Source organism: Etheostoma spectabile, chromosome 9 (assembly GCF_008692095.1).
Source record: "Etheostoma spectabile isolate EspeVRDwgs_2016 chromosome 9, UIUC_Espe_1.0, whole genome shotgun sequence".
Taxonomy (NCBI): domain Eukaryota; kingdom Metazoa; phylum Chordata; class Actinopteri; order Perciformes; family Percidae; genus Etheostoma; species Etheostoma spectabile.
In genome coordinates, this window is record NC_045741.1 from 30,931,851 (window position 1) to 30,957,385 (window position 25,535).

General features: G+C 40.7%; 2 protein-coding genes and 1 long non-coding RNA gene across 6 annotated transcripts in view; 2 read left to right on the forward strand and 1 right to left on the reverse strand.

Moving 5' to 3' along the window:
* Positions 1–3,063: 3,063 nt before the first annotated feature.
* LOC116695492 (transcription initiation factor TFIID subunit 4) lies at positions 3,064–20,014 on the reverse strand. Of its 3 annotated transcripts, XM_032525791.1 has the most exons (17): positions 19,995–20,014; positions 19,759–19,861; positions 18,530–19,041; positions 17,653–17,774; positions 16,116–16,223; positions 14,761–14,889; positions 13,719–13,841; positions 13,153–13,242; positions 10,774–10,917; positions 10,479–10,605; positions 10,160–10,238; positions 9,327–9,487; positions 8,347–8,477; positions 7,596–7,721; positions 5,947–6,003; positions 5,222–5,329; positions 3,064–3,520 (listed from the first exon to the last, which is right to left on the reverse strand). In XM_032525791.1, exons 3-17 carry the CDS (start codon positions 19,032–19,034, stop codon positions 3,404–3,406), a joined length of 2,127 nt encoding a protein of 708 aa, XP_032381682.1. In that variant the 5' UTR covers positions 19,035–19,041; positions 19,759–19,861; positions 19,995–20,014; the 3' UTR covers positions 3,064–3,403. The 3 variants fall into 3 exon arrangements, with proteins under 3 accessions (XP_032381682.1, XP_032381680.1, XP_032381683.1); XM_032525789.1 differs by having other exon boundaries at positions 19,759–20,012; XM_032525792.1 differs by having other exon boundaries at positions 18,530–18,938; positions 19,759–19,998.
* The window catches only part of LOC116695501 (uncharacterized), a 14,027-nt gene continuing 7,733 nt past the window's right edge, over positions 19,242–25,535 (forward strand). For both annotated transcript variants that reach the window (XR_004333477.1, XR_004333476.1), the window contains exon 1: positions 19,242–19,253. This is a non-coding gene — a long non-coding RNA (uncharacterized LOC116695501). The remainder of the gene's footprint in view (positions 19,254–25,535) is intronic.
* Positions 23,330–25,535, forward strand: part of si:dkey-75a21.2 (uncharacterized) — a 7,988-nt gene continuing 5,782 nt past the window's right edge. Inside the window, exons 1-2 of the mRNA XM_032525787.1 lie at positions 23,330–23,635; positions 24,222–24,422. Of these exons, the coding sequence (XP_032381678.1) occupies positions 23,474–23,635; positions 24,222–24,422 (363 nt within the window). The 5' untranslated portion in view covers positions 23,330–23,473. The remainder of the gene's footprint in view (positions 23,636–24,221; positions 24,423–25,535) is intronic.

Sequence of the window (25,535 nt, forward strand, 5' to 3'; positions counted from 1 at the left end):
CCCCGAATCGTGCAGGCCTACCTCATGCTGATATTCGCTGAATGGTACAACAACACAAATGGACTGCTGCAGCTATTCTTGGGAACTGGCTGATGGCTACAGCTCATAATCTGACTCCAGTATTTTAAAATGACAACTGGACACTCATCCGTTTTGTTTTGTATGTTTCATCCCCTCAAGACACCCCTTTGCTATTTTGTGAATTAAAAATGGACAGATTGACACTGATGTTGGATTTTTCTAAAACTGTCCACCCATGAAAAAAAAATCCCATCAGTAATTTGTTCAAATACATGTAATGGCGATGTGAATTATGACTCATCTATTATTAGGAGCAAGGACGGGATTGACGTGTTATTGTTCAGCTGACAGGGACAAGTTTTGGAAGACAATGACAGATGACAGTTCAGAGGACCTGTTGACTTGTCAACAGCACATGGACATTTGACACGCAACAGAGAAAATGACTTTGCTCAAAGTGTCCTTTAACGTCCAAGACGCATTTCAGCAGTACAAATTATTTGCTGTTCACACTTGAATCAGGTCTACACAACCATTTTGAAGAGCATTTTTTCAGCCTAGGCTACTGGTTGTTCTGTATGTGTTGTATAAGTACTGTGTGTTCAATACCACTGTATATAAGTTGCAGTGTCTTTTGCATGAACCGCTGCATCGCTTTGGAATATTTGCAGAGACCATTAGTGACTATAACCTGGAGCAAATCTGACGTGTGCATTTGGAGAAGTATACCTTTACAGCAGAAGCAAAAAAAAAAGTTATTTACCAATTTATTTGAATCTTCATTTTATCTGTGGCAGGAAATGCCTTTGGTTTGTGTCATTGTACAACTTCTGTCGTTATTTTGCAACGGAAGACCAATCTATTCAGGAAGGATTTGAATGTTTTCCCATGCAAAATATGTTTTCCACATATCGTTTAAAAGGACACGTTGGGGGTTAGCCCATTAAGAAACATGCAGCAGCAACCCAAGCCAGCATTATTTATTTATATATATTATATTTTTTCTGTTTTGCATTATTGTTAGAAAATTTCAAGATGAATAAACAAGAACTCATAAGTAAGGATTTTAAGAGACTAGGCACATCCGCAGTGCTTCCTTATGCTGTGGGGCACTGTGTTTTTTGGGGGCTTTTCTGCCTTTAATGGACAGCACAGCTAGGTGAGAAAGGGGGAGAGAGGGGGGGGAAGACATGTAGGAAATCATCACAGGTCGGACTCGAACCCTGGATTTCTGTGTAAGACAGCCTCAAAGTATATGTGCGCCTAATGTACCCACTGCCCCACTGCCCCACCTTGGCCACGGGAAACATGCTTATTTGCTTTAAAGCCTAGCCTGAGTCTGATGCTGGTCCACTGGGCTGGGATTATGGGGCATTTCGACCAAACCACGAAAAAAATGCCACTACACTCATTGGATAGACCTACAACCAAAATGAATGTACTTTTGATACCTTCTATAACGGACACAATGGCGGAATCTAGACATCTCCATTCTCCAAATTGAATTCAACCCAAGCGTCCCCTTGGTGACGTGGTTGATTAGGTTACAGTTGATCATCTGTCCATCCTCGTATAAAGCCCACCCTGACAATTCGATTGGTCCGGACATCTCTGGTTTGTGGATACTTGCTCCTCAACGGATCAAGTCCAGACCCAACTTCCCAACCTCATTTGTAGTGGGCGGAGCTAAATTTGGCTGGCATCCAGGCTATTTAATGCCAAGAGTTAAGATCAATTTTGTTTTTGTGTCTGTACTCTAAATATGAAGCTTTCTATACAGAGAGATTTAACAAATGGAACATTTGGGAGCTGGTGGGTGGATTCATTTTACTTTGGACTCCCTCACCTTGTGTATTACTCTACTTTACCCAAATGTGAGCATCACAAAACCTGGCAGGAAATAAAAACCCACAGGAGCGTTTTCACACGGCGATACATTAGTAAGAGCCAATCAGGTTTAACCACGAATCCAGCTGATTTAAACGTTACAATAGTGTGTCAACATTTGTATGTGGCGATTTCGTTTGCGGGGTGTAAATGTTTCACCAAGACAAGGTGCTTCCTGAGACTATCTTGCATGAAGCCAAAAAAGAAACTAACCACATCTAAAATGACTTGGATGGTGCTTCTTCCACACTTTTCCGTCCATGGAGCGGGCTACTTCCACTACCATTTAGCACGCCACTAACTAGAATGGAGATTGATTTAATCGAGTGGCTCTTCTAGACTTCTTAAATATTGTTATGTGAATTGATCAAACCCTGATAGTCATGTCGCAAGGGTTGTGACGTCTCTTTCACTTCTTTTTTCAGTAAGTCTATGGAAATGTATTTTGGGTCCCATGACATCACGTCCCACTGTTGGCCACTATTTCAAAAAGGCTTCAGAGCCCGGTGTGTTCCCTGGAGGCTTGTTGTCGCCCTGCAGTCATTGCAGCCGGGGACCGACGATCGCCCTGGTGTGTGTCATCTCTCTGCTCTTAGAATACAGAGCTCCCATCTGTCCTGGAGTTTATATAAAAATTAAAAATAAATCAGCAGGTTGCAGGGCCTTTCCTACAGTGGCCCCTTTCTCTGGAATAACCTCCCTAACCTTACCCTAACGTCCCCTTAACATTCACCTAGCTAATTATTTCTGATTACCTTGTCCCTGCTGACGAGAATACTGTAAATTGCACTCCATCTCTCTCTCAACCTAAACAACTACATCTCTCTAACCCGGTTTGTTTGTGTCCCACAAGCAAGCTCTCGTTCCAGATGTTTGGCTGTGGATCTCCGTCCTTGAGAAGATTTTAGCCTCTCTTGGGGTATCTCTTTCAGAGAGGTATCCATTAAGGTTGATCTGCACTTAAGTGAATAAGGCTCTTTTTAATTATCTTTGACTTCATCAAGAAGTTTCAGTAACATATTTCATATGAATGTCTGTACGTTTCATGGTAATTAGTGAAATGACTTTAGTGACATTGGTTCTGGACCGACCCACTAACATAACCATCCCCAGAGCCACGCTGCTTTGGTGGCTAATAACCAAAGACACAGTAAATTGTCAGTGTGTGACACATGCTACTTATTTTAATGGTCAAACAATGAAAATGCAGAATAACAAAAAAAATTCAACCTTCAACTGAGAACTACACTTCTATTCTTCTCTTTTTAATCCCACTCAGGTTCATCAACATACGAAACCAAAACGTTCAGTGCTTTAGAGACCAGCTGATTACCATTACTGATCCAGAACAACATACTAAAGTAAATAGTAGGTAATAAACAGAAAGATATTCGATGAACTGAAACAAAGTACAAAGAACATTTGAGGAAAAAAGAAAAGATGTACTGCAGCCTATTTTTGAAGCAGTGATTAGCAGTAGGGGGAGTTAAGGTAGTCAGAGCATGGCTTTGTACAGAGTGAGAGAGTGGGACAGGAAGTGGTCCTGCTCCATACACAGCAACAGATCCCTCAGCATGACCCGAGTCACTCTCTGTCTGGGCAGCAGAGTCACCTGAGACACACACACACACACACACACACACACACACAGACAGACACACACACACACACACACACACACACACACACACACAATATTACAGGCTTTCACACCAAAGTCACCTACGTCCTCAAATAATTATGAAATGAACCAACGGAAATATTTCCAAAAACTACGATTATCATCATTTTAGAACTGATGCCTAAACAAAAATGCCTGAACCCCGATAAACTGTTTCTCTAGTTCTCTGACTGAGTGTGTTTGGCAGCACATGCTGAAGAGTGTACAAGAACAGCTGTAAAAAGAGCTCCCACTCCAAACACATTTGCCATCGCTCCCCATATAGGTCCTGTCCTCGTGTGTGTGCTGTGCCAGCTGAGGAGGAGCCTGTGAAGAGGTAAAGGAAGCCCTGTGGCTGAGAGGAAAGAGCCAGAGAGGCTGCCGGCTCCGCTGGGTAGTGGAGTTCAAAGGCAGTGTGTGTGTGCAGTTACCAGAGCGTCCTCATCTTTAAACCTACAAGCCTGCAGCGCTGCGACTTAAAACACACAGAGAATTAAAGACTCCATGAGCTAAACTAACACATGCTAACTGTGGTGAGCTGTGGGCTTCCTGTGTGTCTGCGTTAGCGGGGGCTGGCCTTTATAGCTCCTCATTCTATCACCTTGGCTAACATGGAACATGCTGCTCTCTTTTATTTTCTATCCATCATTGGTGCTACACAAGCATATTGTTATTCCGTTTTGATCTTAGGTGCTAAAAAATAGGTGTGAGGTGTGAGGTGTTTCTCATTTTGTTTCTCTGCTTGGTGCGTTGAACTTTTGTTTTTCTTTACCCTTAATATAAAACACTCACAACTGTTTGGTTGTTTTGGGCTGTTTTCTTAGGCAAACAGCTGGTAAAATATGAATTTTGACTTCTATAACTATTTGTACATAGAGGTGCCGTAGCTAGGATGGCAAAGACCCAGGACAAAAAATTTGAACATTGACAACTTCTCGGTCCCTCCGCCTTTCCAATAAAGCCCAAAACGGTCCCCTAAGCCCCTCCCCGCATAAGGGAGAGCTGTACACAATAGAGCCGGGGGGGGAGATACGCTATGAAATGAGTGTGCATGAGCAGTGATTGATACGCAGTTAGACACCCCCATGGCCATGATTGTTGCATCTGAACAGGGAGCTGTGGATTTTTGCAAATCGCACTACAGGCTGTAGGTGGTACCTGAGAAGCTGGATATTTTTTTAAATTATTCATATAGTTCTACTCGAACATAGGGTCAGTTTCAACAAACATGACAGAAAGTTTAAAATGTTGAAGCAATCAAAGCAACTTCCTGGCTTCCGTCTTCCTTTAGAGAACTGATTTGAGTATGAGCAAAAAGAAATACTGCACATGCTCCCTTTAACTTTCAACCCTTTCTCCTGGTTTACCTGTTGTCAGTATGTTAATTTCCACAGCGCCCATTCCATCAGTAACACAACTTGTCATACTACTCTGCTGTTCCTTAAAGTCTCTCTTATTAAACACAAGTATTGTTTTCCTGCACTAATTCCAAACGTTGCCATTTTTTATTCAGTGCTCTTCCTGGACAGGTGTTTCCCACTAAAAGCCTTTCAGCAGTTCAAATGTCATAATTCTACCATCTCTTTGCATTCTTTTAAAGTGACTATATCTGCTGGAAGTGTGGCGTGTTGTTGCAGTTTGGTTTTCACTCACCGGGCCTCCACTCTGCTCCAGAGGTCTCTTCTTGCGAGGCCCGATGGCGGCCAGAGCCGTGAGGTTGGCCTCTCTCTGCTGCAGCTGAGCTGCTTCTATTTGTTGGAACTGAAAAGAGAAGAAGGGTTGAGAAAGAAAGGGTTGGTGAATAGAGAGTCAACTGGACCTGTACCTCTAAAGATCACTGATTAACATTAAACCAAACATATCTTGTTTGCTTAATCTGTACCAAGACCAACATGTAGAAACAACATTTTATTTGTATTCTTATGTATGTGTGATATGTGTGTGGATATTTGTTTGTTGTGTTAGGGTTGTCTTGCTACTGGATGTCTAAACTGACATCCAGTAGCAAGACGGCTGTCCTTAAGGATGAAGGAAGTAAGTAAGTAAGTAAGTCTATCTATTTGATAAATAGCCACACTGCTACCAGTGCCTTTAATCTCCCACACACTTACGTATCTGCCCTGCCAGCAAAAAACATGACACACTATTGCACTACCAAATTAACTATTAAGATGAAAAATAGCAGGGATTTAAAAAAGTACCCAAAACACTTCTTTACAGTTTCATACAGAAAAGGTCAAAAATTGTCAAAATGTAGATTTAAAACCACAGAAAATATTGCAAGTTATTTTTACATTTTAAGACCCTGCAGACCGCGAGCTTGCACACTGACTGTATGGTTGAGTTGCAGCTTTCTCCAGGATGAAACCCATACACACCTCTTTGGCTCTTTGCTTGAGCTGCTGCTGCTCTGGATCCTCGGTGTGTGAGCGACTCTGTGATCACAAACAGAAAAATATTGAGTACAGTAAGTAGGCAGAATTTACTTAATCAGGGTTCGTACACCTTTTCCAAGGTCAAATTCAAGCACTTTTCAAGCACTTTCAAGGTCAATTTTAAAGCTTTTTCCAGCACATTACACCACCGTAAATTACATACCAATACATATACAAAATTATTATTTAGTGTTTCGTACTAGCAGAAGGGTCAGATATTTAAGCAAAAACAAGTTTTATTTCCAAAGAAATTTCACTGTCTAAGTAGACTTTGCTTGCTTTCTAATCTTTGAACAGAAATACTTAACAGGCCTTGGTTTTGGGACACATTCTTGATATATACAAGGTTTGATCAAAATCTGCCTGATTTTCTGCCTGAAAAATAGCCTATATTAATTTAAAAAAAAAGGATTTTATTGCCAAGAAATATACATGTATCTAAGCAGTGTAAATATTAAATGAGGCCATCCTCAACCTTACAGTGGGCTACTAGCTAGGTAGCTAGTAATGTTCACTCAGCGTTTTCTTCAATAATAACAAATCAGGCTTCTGCATGGCTCGGTGGAGATGGATGTATTTACAATAGCCTCCGCATATATAAACTACATTCATTCATTCATTCATTCATTCATAGAGAAACAACAGATGCACAAATGCTTAACATAAGTTTTTACAATTCACAGAACTTAATGGCTACAGAGTCATTACTAAATGTTTCAATATGTAGCCAATCAAATACCTTTTGACTGCAACAGCGACATGAAGCAGACAGCTAGGGAAGCCTTAACTTAAAACCAGAGATTATTTCTAACATGCAAAACGTGAAATTATGAATTTGCAGCCTCCTCTTCATCCCACAGTCAATTATACCTTTCCCTCTTCTTTCATTTATTTCTGTATCTCCTTCCGTGGTCTTCTCCTGCTCTAACCCACCTGGTCTCTCTAGTTTACTGCCTTCTTAATTTCCCTCCTCCTCTTCTTTCTGTGCACTACTAAGAATTTGAATACAAATGATCTCAGCACGAACTGTGTGGTGTGTGTAACGCCACCAAAACAGCAACCCTCTTAACGTTATGATGTCAAACATGCCAGTTTGTAATATTTTGGATTATTCTGTTCTTGCAGCACCTCATTCACTTCAGTCTTTGCCGGGAGGTAGGGCAGCCACACCGCAGCAGACTCGCTGTGGCAGACCATGGTAAAGTTGGTTTTATATTGGACGGCTACTAGACACATTCGAAAAATTGATTATGGAGTTTGACCTTCCAATATCCAATTTAATATACTGTATATAACTTTACCAAGGTCTGTAACAGCTCGTCCTCCCTCGCTCCGCACACTGTTCTTGACGTGATTTATAATATTTTGATTGAACAGGTTGCGAAAATCAAATAGAAATCCAAGAATTTTATAAACTAACTAAACTAAAAGCACTTTTCAAACCTCGAAAACACAACATCAAAATTCAAGCATTTTCAAGCACCCGTACAATACCTGTTAATGAAAGGAAGAAACATTTGCAGTGGTTTCAGATGAAAAGATGGTTCAAGTCAAACAAAGGCCGTGCTACTTTCTGGCCGTGCATCACTTACTCTGGCCAGACGCAGCAGTCTCTCTCTCTCTTCTTCATCTTTCCTCTTCTTTTTCAAACTCTCCACTTCCTCAAGGAAGCGAAGCTGGGAGCGTACATCACTCACTTTGACATGCCACGGGTCTTCCTGTTGCAACACAAACACACAAGTTAACAAGACGGAGAGGACCTAATTACCTGGCAGCGCAGCAGATTGTTCGGTGACCTTTGCCCGACCTTTGACCGTCTGCGTGGTATTTTGGTGCCCCACGCAGAGCACACAGTTCTCAGGTGGGAGGTTCATCAAAATGAGGCAACATAGAGAGTTGTTGGTATTTCAGTGGAAAATGGATCTTAGACATTGCGCTGGGAGCAGAAGTCAAAGATCCACGTCTGTTTCATAACGCAATGTCATTCTACTGCCACTTTGGTGGCCACAAATATTTGTGTGAGTTTTTTTACATTTGTGGAATGGGTAAATATATTCTCTTCTAAATGCTAATGTCAGTCTGGCAGTGACAAAGTTACTTTACCAAGAATGTTTTGTGATATAACAAGATAGTTATGCTGTTATAATGAGAGACATTGCTGATCTAAGTAATGATATCTAGTAATTTAAAGAAACTGTCATAAGACAAAAAACGTTAAAGTTTCTTTTAAAAAGACAATGAGCAGAATTTAGTTTTTGTCATGGTGGCAGTAACTCAATGCCATATGTATGACTCTCCTAGTTTGTGTAAATATAAATCCTTCCTAGGTATCATATGCTGTACCTTCAGGGCTGGCTTGCGGTGTTCTGCCATCACACTGAGCTTCTCCAGCAGCCCACGGAGACACTCCTGCGTGGCATGAGAAACCAGAGCTACCACTTCTGGAGCGACCTCCGTTACTCCCAATGCCTGTCCTAACACAGGAGTCACCAAACATCTGGCTCAAGTATCACAAGAAGAGTCAAAGACACATTATTGCTAAACTTAAGTTAAGTTGGAAACTGCAAATAGAAGTATAAACATGACAAAATACATGCAACCACATTTCACTTTCAAAGGATTTTTAGTAGGGTTGCACCGAATCCAGGATTCGGTTTTGGCCGAATATTGAGCTTTTTGACGGGGTTCCGTTCCTACTGAACTGAACCCTACACTTGCGCTACGCTGGTCGACATAATGAAGCCGCCGTTGATTACGAGAAGGTGTTACGTAGGTGGACAGTGAAAATGGAACTCGTGAGCAGAAAAAGTGATGTTTGACAGTACTTTCAGTCAAAAGAAGGCGCTTCAAGTCGAGCTACATGTTCAATTTGCAATGCCGATTTGTCTCGTGGTGGCGAGGACCCTAAACAATACACAACATCGCTGCAGTTAAAACATTTGCGCATGAAACATCCTGCCTGTTGCTGGTAGTTGCCATGGTAACTTTAGCAAATGTAGCAGTGTAAATACAGCCTTAAATTAATACATTTAATGTTGTGGCATTTGACATAGTTCAGGCCCCATTTTAAATTTAGCCTGAAACAGTTTCCATGAATATACTGTAATGAGAAGAAAAAAAGAAAAAAAAATAGTAACAGCCCCATTTTGGTTCTTTGTGTTTAAGAAGAGAAACTGCAATTTAGTGTAGTCATGCTGTCCACTGGTGGCTGCAATTACTTTGTCTAACATAAAAGAATAGCCTGCACTTACACTGATGTAACGAATATAACAAACGGAACGTTTAATGAAGTGGAGTCTGGCAGGTTGGCTGAGCTCTTGTACCTGTACGGAGGATTCGGCAGAGCATTGGGTTAGGGGAGAGGAAGGGCTGGTCGTGACACGACTGCACCACAGAGCCAACCACGCTGGTCAAGATCCGGGCATTCTCCTCCTTCAGGTTGACTCCAGCCATGGAGGCGACATCATTAATGTCATCATCTTCCCTGGGAAACACACACACATACATACATACATACATAATTCTGCTATGTGCAGGTTGTTATGGAATGACTCAGAAGCAGAACAGCTCATTTCACATCTGTGAAGAAGGTTTCGATGACCTTGATGACACAAGGACTCTCAATCGAGGAGAATTTAGGATTCCTAGTTTACTCTCACATTGCCAGATCCTCCCCCACCACAGCGCTGCGGAGGAAGGTCTGGCTGGTCCACACAGCACTTCGGAACGGGAGAAAAAGGTGCTCTGATCTAAATGGTGCTAAGAGCTGTATGGAGCCCCGGTGCCTCTGCAAGTTAGCCTCTCTCTCTCTCTCTCTCTCTCTCTCTCCCTTCTCTCACCTCATCTCACTCTCACTCTCCACTCTCACTCTCACGCTCTCTCTTATCCTATCTCTCTCTCTCTCTCTCTGACCTTCAAAAGGGGACAGTAGATTCCCCAAATCTGTAGATAGTCCCACATAATTCTAGATGACAAGGTTTGGTTATTAGAGACTAGCCAAATATTCTCGTGCCCTGACCTGTGACCGACCTGATGCTGTCTAAGCCTTCCCTTTGTCTCTTCATACCACAAAATGGTGTTTCTGGAAATTCCCCCACACACAGATCAGCCCGTCACACTTACATTTGAGTCTAAAGATATCAACTTTATGTATTACCTGTAGGATCCTGAACTGAATGCAAATTTGGTGGAACGAGGTGGCTCCTGAGCGAAAGGCTGCTTCACTGAAAAGGTTCCTGGGAAAAGAAAAACATCCAAAGTTATTTGGAGAGTAGCATTTCATTGCTGGAGTAGTCTGGTCGATCGGAGTGCATGTGTTCTTTGTGCATTTACACCTGCGTTTTATTGAACGAAGGACACAGGTGAATGCTTCTCAAACTGAAATTCTCAAATTGAGAATTGATTCCAAATTTGAATTGTGACACCAGAAATCACAACCAACTTGTGACATTCCCAAAGAAGCCTTGTCCTGTTACCAGTGAAGGGTTTTCCTGACGGGACCACAGTGGGTTTAGGTGGGGGTCTGCTGATCTTATAGGTGTAGTTTGTAGACTGGGCTGATGTCACTCTCACAGTCACTCCTCGAGGCTGCTGGGGGCTAACCTGCATTTAAAAGGGAAATCTTTAACCGTTCTCTGGGACAAATCTAGCCTAGGAAACCAGGTTTCTCCAGTTTAAAGCATTAACTGCGCCTCACATTCATTGATAATGAAATGGTTTTCGATTATAAAATGTACACTGCTCACCTCAGACATCTAGACATTTTGTTACCTGCTGGTTGGCATTGAGGTTTTGTCCTGTGTCAGTGCTGGACTGCTTCATGGTGGAAGACTGAGTGCTGAGGTTTCGGGCTGAAGCCTGTTGGATAAATAACTGGGGGTCTGCAGTAAGGCGGCGCACTGCAGGAAGACTTTTCTGATAGCAATGACAAAAAGATGAGTGGGAAAGAAGTCATGTCATCATTCAAATTCCATTTGGCCCCTCCAGACATTTTTACATGAACTACTTGGGAGTTCAAATGCGTTTCATTTATTGATTTTTATGCGTACCACTGCCATTGCATAGAACTGCGACCGCTGCAGCTGGCTTAGGGTTGGGCAATGTCACCTTAATTGGCAAAATCTTGACGGACGATGCACTTTTAATTTTACTCTCTCTTCACAATATTTTTTTCTACTTAAAAAAATGAAAAATGAAATATGAATAGGCGCCAATACTGATCATCCACGTGTGCCAGACTGCCAATAGGCTACATTTATTTAAAATTAAGCATTGCAGTTGGTGCTAAGTGGAGTGCTGATTGTGGCCCTGTGTCAGTTAAACTTCTCATCTCATCTCCAATCCTATCTGTATTTGTAAGTGGCGCTGTCCTGAGTTGAAAGAAGATCATCGAGTTAATAGGCGTGTGTGTTTGTGTCGGCCGCTGCTCATTTCCTAAATGCTCACATTTGACAATTTTTTTTTTTTTAAGGGTGTGCGCGTCTATGAGCACCCACCTTTGGAAAACATAAATTGGCACCTATACAAAGAGGAAGACTAACAGCTCAAATATACACATATATATTAGATTATATATTCTATAATTATAATCAAAGGGAGACAGGTATCTCTCTGCCCTGTCAGACGCTGCTCTCCCTCCCCTTTGTCTGCCGTGGCCGGTGTGTGAGTGTCAGCCCAGTCAGTGGGTCTTGTGTAGCGTTATAACTTCAAAAAAAAAACACAGGTTCCAGTTAATCTTATAATGGATATTATTGTGTTTGTTTCCCCAATTAGCTATCAATTTTCGTAAAAAGGCTCATATTTGTATATAGCTGATTTCTTGCATAAAAAGTCCTATAAGTGAATTTAGTGATGAATAGCAGGCGAACAAATGTGTTAAGTTTCCAGTTGGTCACTTTGCACAACAACACACTTGACTTTGAATTTCTGATTAGGCGGGCCAGCTCTCAATGTGGGGGTGCCCAAGCCTGTCCGCGTCTGATAGGGTGGGGGGGCGTGGCCTCACCATGGTGGCTCTCCATCATGATGTCAGTTGTCCATGGGCACAACCCAAAGCTGGCTAACTCATTCTAGCTGAGTTAGTCTAGCGCAATTTTCTTTTGAACCAGTCAACAGACCACGGAAAAACAATTCATTGTCCGGTCTACTCTTCTATTCTATTTCCATGTCTATTACACAGTGCGTTCTTTTACCTCATAAACAATCTTTGGCAGAGTACAGACCCCGGCCTGCAAAGAGCAAACAAACTAGACAACAGCCCAGTTTCATTTTGGCCAGTTATCAAGTTATGTAATAAACGTTAAAGGGATATTTCACAGATTAGCGTTAAGCTTAGTAGCAGTAGAAACCGGTTAGTATTTTTGAATGACTGTGGTTCCCTCCCTCAGGTCCCCCTGAGACAGCCCAGTGGCTGTGGATTACAAGCCAGCTAGTTTAGCATGTTTTCAACCCGCCCGTAGGGCGTTGGACCCGAAGCAAGTTAGCCATAGCTTAGCTTCAAGATTCAAAGATCTCTTTTCTTTAACTGTCTATGCTTTTCAGCAACAAACTTTACAACAATTATGTGCATTCAAGTGTGTTGCTAAAGCCGGGCAAGGGGACATTGACGGCGGTGTGCGCGCTAAGCGGAAACGCCAAACGATCATTAGACAACAAACTGGACTACATCTAACTTCAACAAAACTCCCGACGCAAGTTCAGAGACTGCTGTGTTTTTGTTCTTGTGGAAAAATGGCTGAACAACAGTGTACCAGACTCCGCTATCTAGCTACCAGGCCTGCTGGTCTGCCGGGCACGTGCTACTCTGGCAGGTAAGACTAGTGGAGGTGGGCTGTGTTATCCAACTACTACTAACCGCTGGTGGAGTTTGTGACTGTTAAAGAACGACCATTTTCCATTCCACGCAAATTCACGGCTGTGATTACATCACTCCAAGTGCTAATGCTACCATTGCGTTAGCTGAACTTTACAGAGCCTATAATGTGTATGAATTAAATGTATCCTGTTTTGTATGTTGTTATACATAATGTCGTTTTAACACATTTTAATGTACGCTCTTGTTGCCAGACCTTCCTCCGCAGCGCTGTGGAGATGGGTCTGGCAATGAGAGACTACTCAGGAGGTAACAATTATGTGTTGTTCTCTGGTCACCTTGAGGAAAGGCACCAAGCAGGGCTGTGGAGTCGACTTCAACTCTCGATACAGCTGTTCTGTAAACTCCTCCGCTTCTAGCTTCCCTTCCTGCAGGATAAAACAAGGACAAACTCTTCAGGCTTTTAATACAGTTTTATGTTACCTGGAACATTATGTTCAAAAGACAAGGAAATAAGCTGGTAAATTAGTAATAAAAAAAAACACACCCGCTGAAAATGATCCAACTACAAATAGGAAATATGAGAAGAACAGGGATTTGCTAAAATAATCGTTATCGCTACTTACAAGCATTTTCCGCTAAAAAGCTAGTAGCCCTTGCTACTTTTAGGTTTACAAGATGCTTCAAATCAATCATAATACATGTTGTTGACAAAGAAAGATCTGATGCATGGAAATAATTTGTAAAGCAGGTTAAAAACACAGACTGAATGATTTATGATATTATTGGTCATTCAAGCCTAAAATTGACATTTTTAGTATATTTTAGACATTTGAAGATTTCTTTATTCTACTACTGTACTAAGTGAAAGCAGCTCCTGTGATGACGGCGAGTAGAGGCGTACCAGCAGACTCCGGACCAGTCCTCGGACGTTGTTGGCCATGTTGGCGGACCTGGAGTCACTGGAGGCCAGCTTGATCAGAGTCACCAGGAAGTTCTTGCACTTCTTCACACTATCCAGGGTCGCCTGTTGATGAAAGGGCAGGCAACAACCAAGCGTAATAAAAGGTCAACTTCAAGGTCAATTTGTGATACGCTGTTCTCATACCTGCTGTTCAGCTGTTTGCAACTGATGTGTCGGTGTTTATGCAGCTACCTGCATTCTTTGTATCACTGTAAATTGTCTAGGAAAACTCACTTATAAGACTGTTTGGAGATTGTCAGAAATTCTATTAAAGCTGACACATTCTTCTAAATTATAAGCCATAACCTGACTTTGTAATTAAAAAGTAGCAAAATTATGTAATGCTGCAAGGAAAACCACAAATCATGACTATACATGATGGTAAAATGGTAGGATAAAAAGCAGATTATCATATTTCTTTTTTTTTTTCTTCACATTAACACTGCAAAGAGTAGAAAGAAACGGGCATATGCATGTGCAGAATGTCCAATAGGAATGCTCAATGTGAAATGAACTGTCATTGGCCAAGCCTAGCCTAGAGGAGATGCAGGAGTCTAGTTTTCTTTCAGACAATTTATGGGACAATATTCTGAAAGATTATGGAATTTTTGCGTCACCAAAAACAAAAAAATACAACTTTAACTGGTAAAATGTATATGGACGATGGTCAGCATGAAAAACAAGTGCACCTCCACCCAGGAACACTATTGGACTTTCCTGTTTGAAAACAACAGCAAGACATCCTATCCCCTAACCAATTGACTACCTAACCTAAACCACTCAAGGTCAATGCCTAACCCCAACAAATTGGGTTGTATCGTAGGGCAGGACTTGCCTGTGGGATCCCTAATAACGCGTGGAGGAGATAGTAGGGTCCCTGTTATTGTACTGTACAGGTGCTGCAGTTTCAGACTGACAGTTTAGCAGACAAGTGAAATCCAAAGTGAGATTGCAGGTCATGGCTGGGACCGGTCAGACTCACCTGACTAATTGTGGTTAGGGGTTCCTTTTTGGTTTCCGTGACAACTGGTTGAATGCGATGCTGGCTCCCCTGTTCAGACACAGCACTGAGGGGCGGGACTACAGCTGGTTTGTGAGCTACACCAATCACCTGAACAACACAATATAATCTTTCACTCAAAGAACACAGAAGCAGATAAAAAAGGGCAAAGGACAAGCAGGCCGATTGTTGATTTTGCAGAAGGTCTGAGGGCCGAAACACTGACAGAATAAACAGAGAATTGCTGAGGAGCAAAACCGTTGAGCCCTTTCTTCTTACCTTTATAGGAGGCTTTCAGTCATTTTTATTTGATGGGTAAAATCAACTTGCTTTCAAAACTTACAATGCTCACTTGTTTAAGGAGCTCTGTGAAGATCCACAGGTGCAGGGACGTGCTGAATAACTCATATAAATGAGGAAAACCTTTAAAAGTGCTGTAAGGCTTAGGGATTAAGTTGCTGGTCTTTGTCTTTCCTTTGTTCTCACTCAGCCTTCTAGTACTGCCTAATAAAAGGCATTAATCTTTTTCCCGAGTGACTTAAACCAAAGCAACTACCAGTCTTTATCTTTCTATCCTCCTGAATCATTTATTATGAATGATGGGTGAAGCATAAGTGAAGAAAGAAGGAACAGTTTCTTATAAATTTATATCTGTTACAAGCAAAACAGATGATAGCAATATCATGGAAAAATGTACACGGACCAAGTATTGGTAAATGGTTAAAGGAAGTATGTGTATTCTTAGAAATAATGACATTCTCTAAAAAGGAAAACAAAGAGCTTTTTAAAAAAAGTGGACATACAAATTTGGAAAGCTGTGTGCTTGTTTTAAACTTCTATTTGAAAGATAAAATGTAAACCTGATAATTGATTAAGATAGACAAATTTCTCAACAAAAACATATATTGAGCACTTCAACAATATGCACTTGTATACTTAAATTAAAAACATATAATGTGAAAAACATATATTGTATAAATTATAAACAAAACCGGTAAGAAGAAAATAAACTTAGTGCACTTAGCATTTATCAAACTGCTGAGAACACAAATCTGCAGACTTTGTTTGTTTTTTTTTTTAAATCGGACAATGCAGTTTATGTAAACAATGCCAAAAATCGGCCTTTAGTACGCATCAGTATATATGTATGTATGTGAATGTTTTCTATATGTATGTGAACGTTTGGTTAAAAACTAATTTTAAAAAAGTGTTTAACAATGATGGTATGAGTATTATTCTTAATGACGGTTGAAGTGTTATTATTTATGACAATCATGGTGGATTTGCAGTAAAACTTCTCATGAGCGAGCGCTACATGACTGTTTGAGCTTTTGTACCTTTACCACAGCGGTCTTCTGGACTGGTGCAGGCTGGAAACTGGGAGGGGCGGCCATCCTGATCACTGTCACCTTCTCGTTACTTTTATTTCCAGATGCTGCAGATACCTTGGTGTCAGACATGGCAGTGAGTCGAGACCGCAGGGGTGAGGATGAGGATGTCTCTACAGTAGGGCCGGGTACCACATTGGTGATGGCGCAGTGGATATAACACATGCCTTTGGTGTGGGAGATCTGGGTTTATTTCCCACTGCGATACATCAATCAATGTGTCCCTGAGCAAGACACGTAACCCATAGTTGCTTTGGATAAAAAGCGTCAGCTAAATGTAATGTGATACTTTTTAGGCACCGACAGAGTATCAAAAAATGCCTCACCGTTTAATACCCAATCTCAATAAAGGAGTAAATGTCATCAGCATCAGTGAGCCAATCAGCACGCAGCAAGCTTCTACCAAGATCCAATAATGTCTGTGATTGGCTGTCTTACGTTACATGTCGTAAGGACACGCAGGAAAAACTTGACGTTACACAGAGACGGCTCACGTAGCAGGAGCTGAAAAATACATAAAAAGATCTGTGCCACAATGTTGTAATTTATTTTTGTTTTATAAAATTGGCAGAGTATTCCCTGCCACTGTAAGGTTTAGGTGCCGCACCCAATCCGTTTAGGGCAGCACCTACAGCCGAATGAACCTAACCAAAAGACTTTCCTCAGATACGATTGTAGTTGGATTTCATTAGTAAGTTTTGTCTTTAACTTTTATTAGACATGTATTATCTGCTCTAGCTTCTCAAATGTTTTAGACACAGATATGGTGATTATAACGGTCCAAGTGAAGTGAAAAAGAGACACAAACAGATTACAAAAAGAAAGAAAATGTGTGGGGAAAAAACATTTTTTTAAAGGTCCTATGACATGGTTCTCTTTAGATGCTTTTATATAGATCTTAGTGGTCCTGTAATACCATGTCTGAAGTCTCTTTCCCAAAATTCAGCCTTGGTGCAGAATTACAGCCACTAGAGCCACATGAGATTTCCTTAGTATGTGCAATTTCTGAGTCTGTAGCTTTTGAGCAAGGTGTGGGGCCTTGACCAAGAGAACGGGGAGGTGAGCTTGCCTCTTATGACCTCATAAGGGGAAGATTCCAGATCGGCCCATCTGAGCTTTCATTTTCTCAAAGGCAGAGCAGAATACCCAGGGCTCGGTTTACACCTATCGCCATTTCTAGCCCCTGGGAGACCATAGGCAGGCTGGGGGGACGTATAGTAATGCTAAAAGACCTCAAAGTGAAAGTTTCATGCCATGGGACCTTTAAAAGAAGGACATCTAAACCCCTCGCCAAATATGCGCACCTAAGTCTTCCACAAAATGAGGGAAAACACAGAAATTGGCTATGAAAAAAAGTATTGTTTAGGAACCGGTATCAAAGTCACGGTGTTGGAATCGGTACCAGTATCAAATATGTCTGAACGATACCCAGCCCCTACTCTACATTACTCCATCTAATAAACTCAAAGCAGCAGCACACACATACCTGTGGGACAAGGATTCTAGGCCCTTGACCACCAACGCCTCTCTGTCCCTGCTGAGCCTGTGCCAAAGCCTGCTGGGATACCAGCATCAGCTGACCACTGTCACTGCGGATCAACATCATACCTGCCACAATCAGAGTCCAAAATCACTTGTTGTCATTCAAGAGCTGTAACTAATGATTATTTTCATTGTTGATTGGATTATGGTAAATGGATTATTTCCTGGATAAATGGATTAGTTGTTTGTGCTCTAAAATGTCAGACAATGGTGAAAAATGTGGATCAGTGTTTCCCAAAAGCCCATGATGACATCCTCAAATGTCTTTTTTTGTCCCCAACTCAAGATATTCAGTTTACTGTTGCAGAGGAGAGAAGAAACACATTTAACAAGCTGCAACCAGAGAATGACTCAAACCGATTAATCGATTATAAAAAAAAGAAAGTCGCCTATTAGTTTAAAAGTTGAAGTAATTGATTCACCTTCGCGTCTCATCTAATTAATGAATCATCTAATTAATTGATTATTTGTCCTAAAAAGAGAGTGCTGGGTAAAGTATACCTAGTATGTGTCAGATATCCCAATATTTTCAACTACAATAGTGTAGGATTAACTATTGTGCTTTCACAAAATTAGGCCAAATAGATTTTAGATGAATTTCCATCAATATTTTGGATATAATGACTAAGTGGGTAAAGGCAAATAGAACAGCTAGAACAGTCTGGTAAGTTCAGAAAATGACGTCATTGTACATGATACAAGCCTTCTGTGATCGCGCACCTCCCCCATGCAGTTGCTAATTAACCAAGTAGGACACGGAGGATTAGGACAACATGATGGACTCTTCACAAAAAATACAACAGAAGCGTGTTGCAGCTCACCTGCTGGTATCTGGATATTGGTTGGGAGCTGTGGGGAAGCAGCGTGGGGCAGCCGAGGGGCCACAGTGACTGTCTGTGCCCCTGCTGCCCTGGGTACAGTTATCACCACTGTCCGTCCTGGGGTGGGGGTCTGTTTCATTGGGGCCACCTGGCTCAAAGCTGCTTGTGTTACCTGTGGTTGGCTGGTAGCAGACACTCGTCCTGGGGTGACCACCTTTGATACCACCATGACAGAAGGAGAGGAGGTCTGACGCCCTGCAACAACTGCAACTGTACAGGAAGGAGGTTGGGGGCCATGGCCAGTGGATAGGACTTTAGGCAGGGGGGCAGAGACACAGTCACTCTTTGAGCCTCCTGCAGCAGTGGCTGTGGGTTGCACGGCAGCGATGGTTCCACATTTGGCTGGGACCTGTAATACCTGGAGTTTATTAGAGGTGTCTCCAGCCCCTGCTGCCCCGCTGGACTCCAGCTTTGGGGCTTCAAGAACCACTTTATTTGTGGCCATAATATTTCTGAATGGAAAAAACAATGGGATTTCATACATAATCCAAAATGTATTCAATACAAAAGCAAGAGTTTGATTTTTTTACAAGTCCTAAAATGATATTTTATGTTAGATTAAGCCAAGTTGTACTCCATTTAAATAATATTGCATTTAAAACTTCACTATCTAACAGTAAACGCAAGGAAAAGTGCCGGTGTCGACAGTCAGTTCAGCAGGTCCGTTTTCATTAATAGACCGTAGCTAGGCCTATTTAGGATTTTAACCACTTTGTAATTGTGTATTTTAAACTTCAAAATTTCCAAACTTCATGTAAAATAAACGCTGCCCAAGTTAACAAGCGAAAATATTTAGTATTTGTAAAATTTGACTCTGTGTGTTTTCTGTTTCTGTAACTTTACATAATGTTACAACGTTAGCGTTTTAGCTGTAGACTAGCAGAACATTGACATTTGCTAGCTAGCTAGCTATTTCATAAAAATGAACATTAACGTAGCGTAACGGTTAAGTGTTTCAGCTATTTTAGACAACTGAGATAAGCTACTTTATGAACATTAACGTTAGCTAACGTTATGCGAGTTGTATCGCTCCGAGATTTTGACTGGAGTCAGGCGTTATTTAAACCAAAGAGACAAACTTTTCGGTTTATATAATTGTTAGGGCTGCGTTCGCTGAAATCGACCAAGGAGCCTACACTGCAGGAGAAAAAGCAAAGTCACGAGCTCACCTGTTGACAGTGATTTTGTGGCAGCGTGGTGCCTGAACTCATCCTGGACCAGTGCTGCGTTTGAGGCACACAAAACAGAAGGACGCACCACGATTAGCCACGGCTGAGAAAAGAAAAATACTGAATGATTTTTATCACAATATCGATACTTTGAAGATGTGTGGCAGAATGAAATGTAAACTACAAAAAAGACTCAATTGAACACAATTAGTAGTAAACTTTGACTGAAAAATGACCTAGGAGTTCTTTTCCCGCCAGCAGATGACGCAATTGCATCGTTTTACGTCACTCAGCATTTCAGAGGAGCTCTTTGAAAAGGTTTGGGGAACGTTTCATATTCATAAATCTAAGTTTTCCAATTCAAGACCCTGCTTTAAATTATTCCAAATTGAATTTGACTTATATTTTTAGTGTCTTAAATTAATAACAAATAAAAAAGCTATAATTATTTATGATATATACTCCAATCTATTTAATTAAGAACTTCTGTTGTCATAACATATACATGTTTGCAAATCTGTCACATTTTTATTTCCTTTATATTTCTTTTTATTATTACTACGATGTCTATCTCATGGTTTTGTTTATATTGTATTTTTTATTACTGTTGTACTTGATTTTATGTAAGTTGCAATTTCCTTCCTATAATGTTATGTTCTGAACTGCGATGTCTGAATGTTTGTCTTTTTATTTGTTCATAAAAATGTTTGAAAATAAATAAATAAATGAAAAGGTTGGCGAACATAGACTGGGAAGCAAGATTTTTTTCAAGAAAATTGATTATACTTTCAATTTCATCTTTTCTTTGTATTGTATTTTCTGTATTTTTTATTATCTTCCTTTGAATTTTTTTTCTTTTGTTTTTCTCTCTTTATATATTGAAGTGCCTTTCTTCTTCAGTTTTATTTTTCATGATTCCGACTTGTTCAAACACTGTATAACATATTTTTAAAAGGTTGCAAATAAAAGAAATAATAATAAAAAATAAAAAAAATTAAAAAAAATGTTTGGGAAGGAGCCTATCAATAAACATAAGGAATTATTTCTACGGCAAAAGGAAAATCTAATATTCAATATTCATTGTGAAACAACATGGCTTCTACCCATAGACTGATGATATTAATAAATAATATTTACAGTCTATGCTTCTACTGTACACATTTGTATTCCCCAATAAATTGAAAGAATTACATTATAAAATATTGCACAATATTTATCCCAATAACAAATTTATTTCAAGATTCGTGGCTGTGGACAATAAAGGTGAATTTTGACAAATTGAAGAATAAACCATGTATTCTGGTAGTGTCGGTATCCTTTGGAGATCTATAGAAGAAAATTGAACTGTCTTTAAAGGACAATTTCATGTCCATAAAGCTACATTTTCAAAATGGCGGCAACCTTTTGATTTTCACATTATTATCGATAAAAAAAGGTGTAACTTTTTGTAATGTTTTTTTTACTTTGTTATTTTTTACATTCCTCTTTTCTCACTGTGTAATTATGTACCTTTTTTCATAAGTTTATTTATTTTATGTTATTATGTAAGGTTGTAATGCTCGTTGAGAGGATATGACAGCCTCATTTATACAGTATATTTTAAGTGCAATGCTGAATTGTTCAATACTTGTTTGTATCACATTAAATTTGTGAAAACGTGCAAATAAAGTTTTTTTTTTAAACATTGGGAAGTTCACAGGTTATTTAGGAAAAAATACAGTGGTGTTAAGTTTAAATGGCTTGTTTTGTCCGACAAAATGCAGTGCAATTGTGTACTCCGGTAAAAGAGTTGCTGCAACCTTTGGTTTTAGTTCAACAGATTTATTGGCATCCATAACCAGCATTGAAAACGGTGCTTGTTGCTTACATTACACGCTTGTATAGGTGTGTTTGTGGGTGTGGGTGGTTTTCTGTAACATAAAGAAATACAGAATATACACAGTAAATATAAAATGTATATAATGAATGCACATCTGTACAAATAAAGAACAATGAGCAGCTCACTCTGCAATAGATATAATTGCTAGGTAATAAATAGTTGCTGTGTAAACAACTAGACAATACCGGATACTAGTGGAAATGAACACAATCCAATGTAGTAAAGCATACAGGTTTTGTTCTCAATAACGCACACGGCAACACATTAGAAGATGTAGCGGACGCCAACAGACTCAACAAACGGATTCGCAAGGCCAGTGACGTCGTGGGGGTGGATCTGGACTCTCTGTCGGGTGTGTCAGAGAGGAGGACGCTGTCCAAACTACATGCCATCTTGGACAATGTTCGCACCCACTCCATGGCTTGCTGCTCAATCACGGAGCACTTCAGTGATAGACTCATTCTCCCAAAATGCACCACGAGCGCCACAGGAAGTCATTCTGCCTGTGGCCATCAAACTTTAAACTCCTCCGAGTGTCTGACACACAGACACTTAGAGGGGTTGGAACTGGACAATATTATTGTTTTGGTGCAATAACACTGGCTTGTAATGTGTGCAATACTCAACTGCTACTATTATTATTATCATTACTTTTCACCATTATTACTTTTCACCACTGCAACACCTTAATTATGTTATTTATGTAAAAACTGTATCATAATATACTATGTAAATATCCACACTCCTTATATTTCTTTATTTCTTTATTTATATTTCTTATATTTCTAATATCTGAGCAACTGTAACACAGAGTTTCCCTTCGGGGATCAATAAAGTATTTCTGATTCTGATTCTGATTCTGATTTATATAAGTAATTTGTAACTGTTGGAGCAGCTGTGCTCATGTCCGCAGCGAACTACAAAAGGAAATGGTGAAACTGCGCATGTGCGCAGATGCGTGAGTCCAAGGAGTGACGTATGCTCATCAGTCCAGCAGCGAGTTTTCTACTGTAATAATCTGTGTTTTTTTTTTAAAGATAATTTTTGGGGCTTTTCCGCCTTTAATATAGGCCTACAGGACAGCTAGGTGAAGAAGAGAGAGAAAGGGGCAACTTTTACTGTCTAAGAAACATACATGCAACTTTTATCGTAATTTTTTACAAAAAGCTCCCGCGAAATCAAGCGTTTTGGGCGGCAACAATCTCAAAAAAGGCCACGAAATCCTGGTAGGATTGCCCTTGTGTTTGTCATCTCATCTCATATGGAGTGTCCCTATGATCCTATCTTGTCCTACTCATGGACATTATGCTGTCATCATGTGCTGTGGTAGGGGGGCCCGCCTTGATAATCCTGTTTAAGGGCCCTGTGTTGGCTCGTTACGTCACTGCAGGCATCAATACATGAGAGAAGGACTCAAAATCCTCTTCACAGAAGGAGCAGGGGCAACATTAGGTCTAACTTTATTTATAAATTAATTCCATGGATAATTATCTGATTAAATATTTTATTGTGTTTTAAGTATGTGTGAACCGTTTGCCTTTTCTAGGATAGTCACGGCATGACCCGCCCTACTCTGCTTCTGATTGGTTAGTAGCAGTAGCCTTCTCTGATGGGATTGGTTAGATTTAGACCACAAATGCAGGGTAAGCCAATCAACGGCCGAGTAGGGCGGGACTTCGCGCCGTTTTGCTACGGTTTCCGGGTTGAACGACTTGTTTCCTCAAAGCGAACGTCTTCTTTACGGCAGCCTGCTATGGCGTTATCATACTAGATTAGAGCTGTTTTCGCGAGGATATTGAGTTAAGTTAATGGTGGAGTTTTACATTTGGGTTGAAAATGACTACGTTCCTACACAGCCAGCAGCTAGGAGAGGGAGAAGGAAGAGCAGGGACAGGAGAATATCCACTTTTGGAAGTGAGGAAAATTACGTCGTGTCTCCACTGCCAACAGCCAGGAACAGGAGAGGAAGAGGGGACAGGACAACATCCTCTTCTGGAAGTGAGGATTTAACGCTAAGTTCCCTTGATACGTAGCCTATTGGATAAAATAGCGATACTGGATGCTAGCTAACTATGGTTATATGTAGCTAGGGTTTCAAAATGTATAATACATCAATATTAACAGCTGTTTTCAAAGTTTTGAACTGTGACGTTGGTGTCTTGTAGGGGTGGGAATCACCAGACGCCTCCCGATACGATATCGTCACAATACTACAATATGAATGCGATTTTAAACATATTGCGATATTCTGCGATATATTGCGATTTATAACCTTTTTTCCCAACTTCTAATTTTTTCCAATTTCAAATGATGTCCCCAAAAGGAAACGTTTGTTTTTATCTAAAAAGCTGTCTTTTATTGCTGCAAAATGGGATTGTCAAGCTGAAAAAATGACCAACACATACAGTATATAATAAAAGATCCATACTTGGCGTCTGCGTATCGACACAGTATTGCCACTGAAAATATTGTAATACTATGCTGTATCGATTTGGTTTTTTCTCCACCACCTCTAGTGTCTTAACCACAGCTAAAATGGAACCATGATGTATAGAATATTAATGAAAATGCTGCTTTCTTTCAGAAACTATTGCCTGAGGGATATGTCCATCTGGTGTGCTCCTATGAGGAGGTGGCACCAGCTCAGTTTAGGGCACATTTTAAACTCCAAATTACTACAGAAGACGAGGCATTTAAATGGCTGGAGTATTTCCAAACCTCTTCTGGGCAGACTTGGAGGAAGTCTAAAACTTATCCAAACTGTGGACGTTACAATGCCTACAGGGTAAGTTACAACCAATGTGTTTCATTTGTTGCAATCGGTCACATTTACTCGATCAGTCCAAACTGCCTCAACAGTGTTGTGTCCACAAATATGCCTAAGAGATATATAATTTAATAATTTAAATTCTTAATTGATCCCCTATGAAATTATAATTTACACTCTGTTATTACACACTACACACAGGCCTGAAATACACACACATACTCAGGTCCTATACATGCAATAATGGAGAAATGTCAGAGTTTGGGGGCTGCCGGTGCTGGACCAGCCTCGCGCTGGGACTGCACGGCGTATGAGGCGCGTCCCCCCCGGGTGGCGGATGGGGGGTTACACCGTATGGTGTCGTGGACCAACGCAGTCTAAGGGAAGGACACCCTGACAGAAAACCACTGGCCCTCCAAGATTGGGGGTTGGGCAGAAGGCTAACAACCTACTCCCGGAAAACAAGCCTGTTACAGAAACAACGGACATCATACTGCAAGACGACCAAGGACGCCCAAAAACAACTTGGCGGCGAATGGTGGAACTGGAACGTAACGGTGCACGCTGGAACACGTGGAGCACAGCACGACGTGCAGCTGCAAACCGAACCCAGTGGAGGAGTGATGTCCAAGCCTTGTGTGCCTCCTGGCACGGAGAGAATTAAGTTAAGTAAGTTAAGGTGCTGGACCAGCGCCTTGAAGGGGTTCAGTCAGTGCCTTGCTCAAGAGCACCTTTGCAGTGCCCAGGAAGTGAACTAGCATCTCTCCAGCTACCAGTCCACACTCCGTACTTTGTTCCAAACTGGGACTTGAACCGACGACCCTCTGGTTCCCAACCCAACTCTTGGGACTGAGCTACTGCCACCCTACTTATTTGACTGTAGCCTAGTTAAAGTATGAACATGACCTGATAATCAGTGGTGTAATGTAACTATATTTACTCAAGTTCTGTACTTAACTACAAATGTCGAGGTACTTGTACTTTACTTACATTTTTTCTTTTCATGCTACTTTCTACTTTTACTCTATTAAATATTGCACTTTTTACTCCACTACAGTTATCTGACAGCTTTTGTTACTAGTTACTTTACAACTTAGGATTTCTGCACACAAAACACATGTAGTTTATAAA

Excerpts from the sequence above, each read along its gene's own strand:
- LOC116695492 (XM_032525791.1), bottom strand. The coding sequence starts at position 19,034 with ATGGCCACAAATAAAGTGGTTCTTGAAGCCCCAAAGCTGGAGTCCAGC. Across the intron at positions 14,890-16,115 it reads AGAAGACCGCTGTGGTAAAG|GTGATTGGTGTAGCTCACAA; the intron begins GTACAAAAGCTC and ends TGTGTTGTTCAG. Across the intron at positions 10,606-10,773 it reads ACCTCAATGCCAACCAGCAG|GTTAGCCCCCAGCAGCCTCG; the intron begins GTAACAAAATGT and ends TTTTAAATGCAG.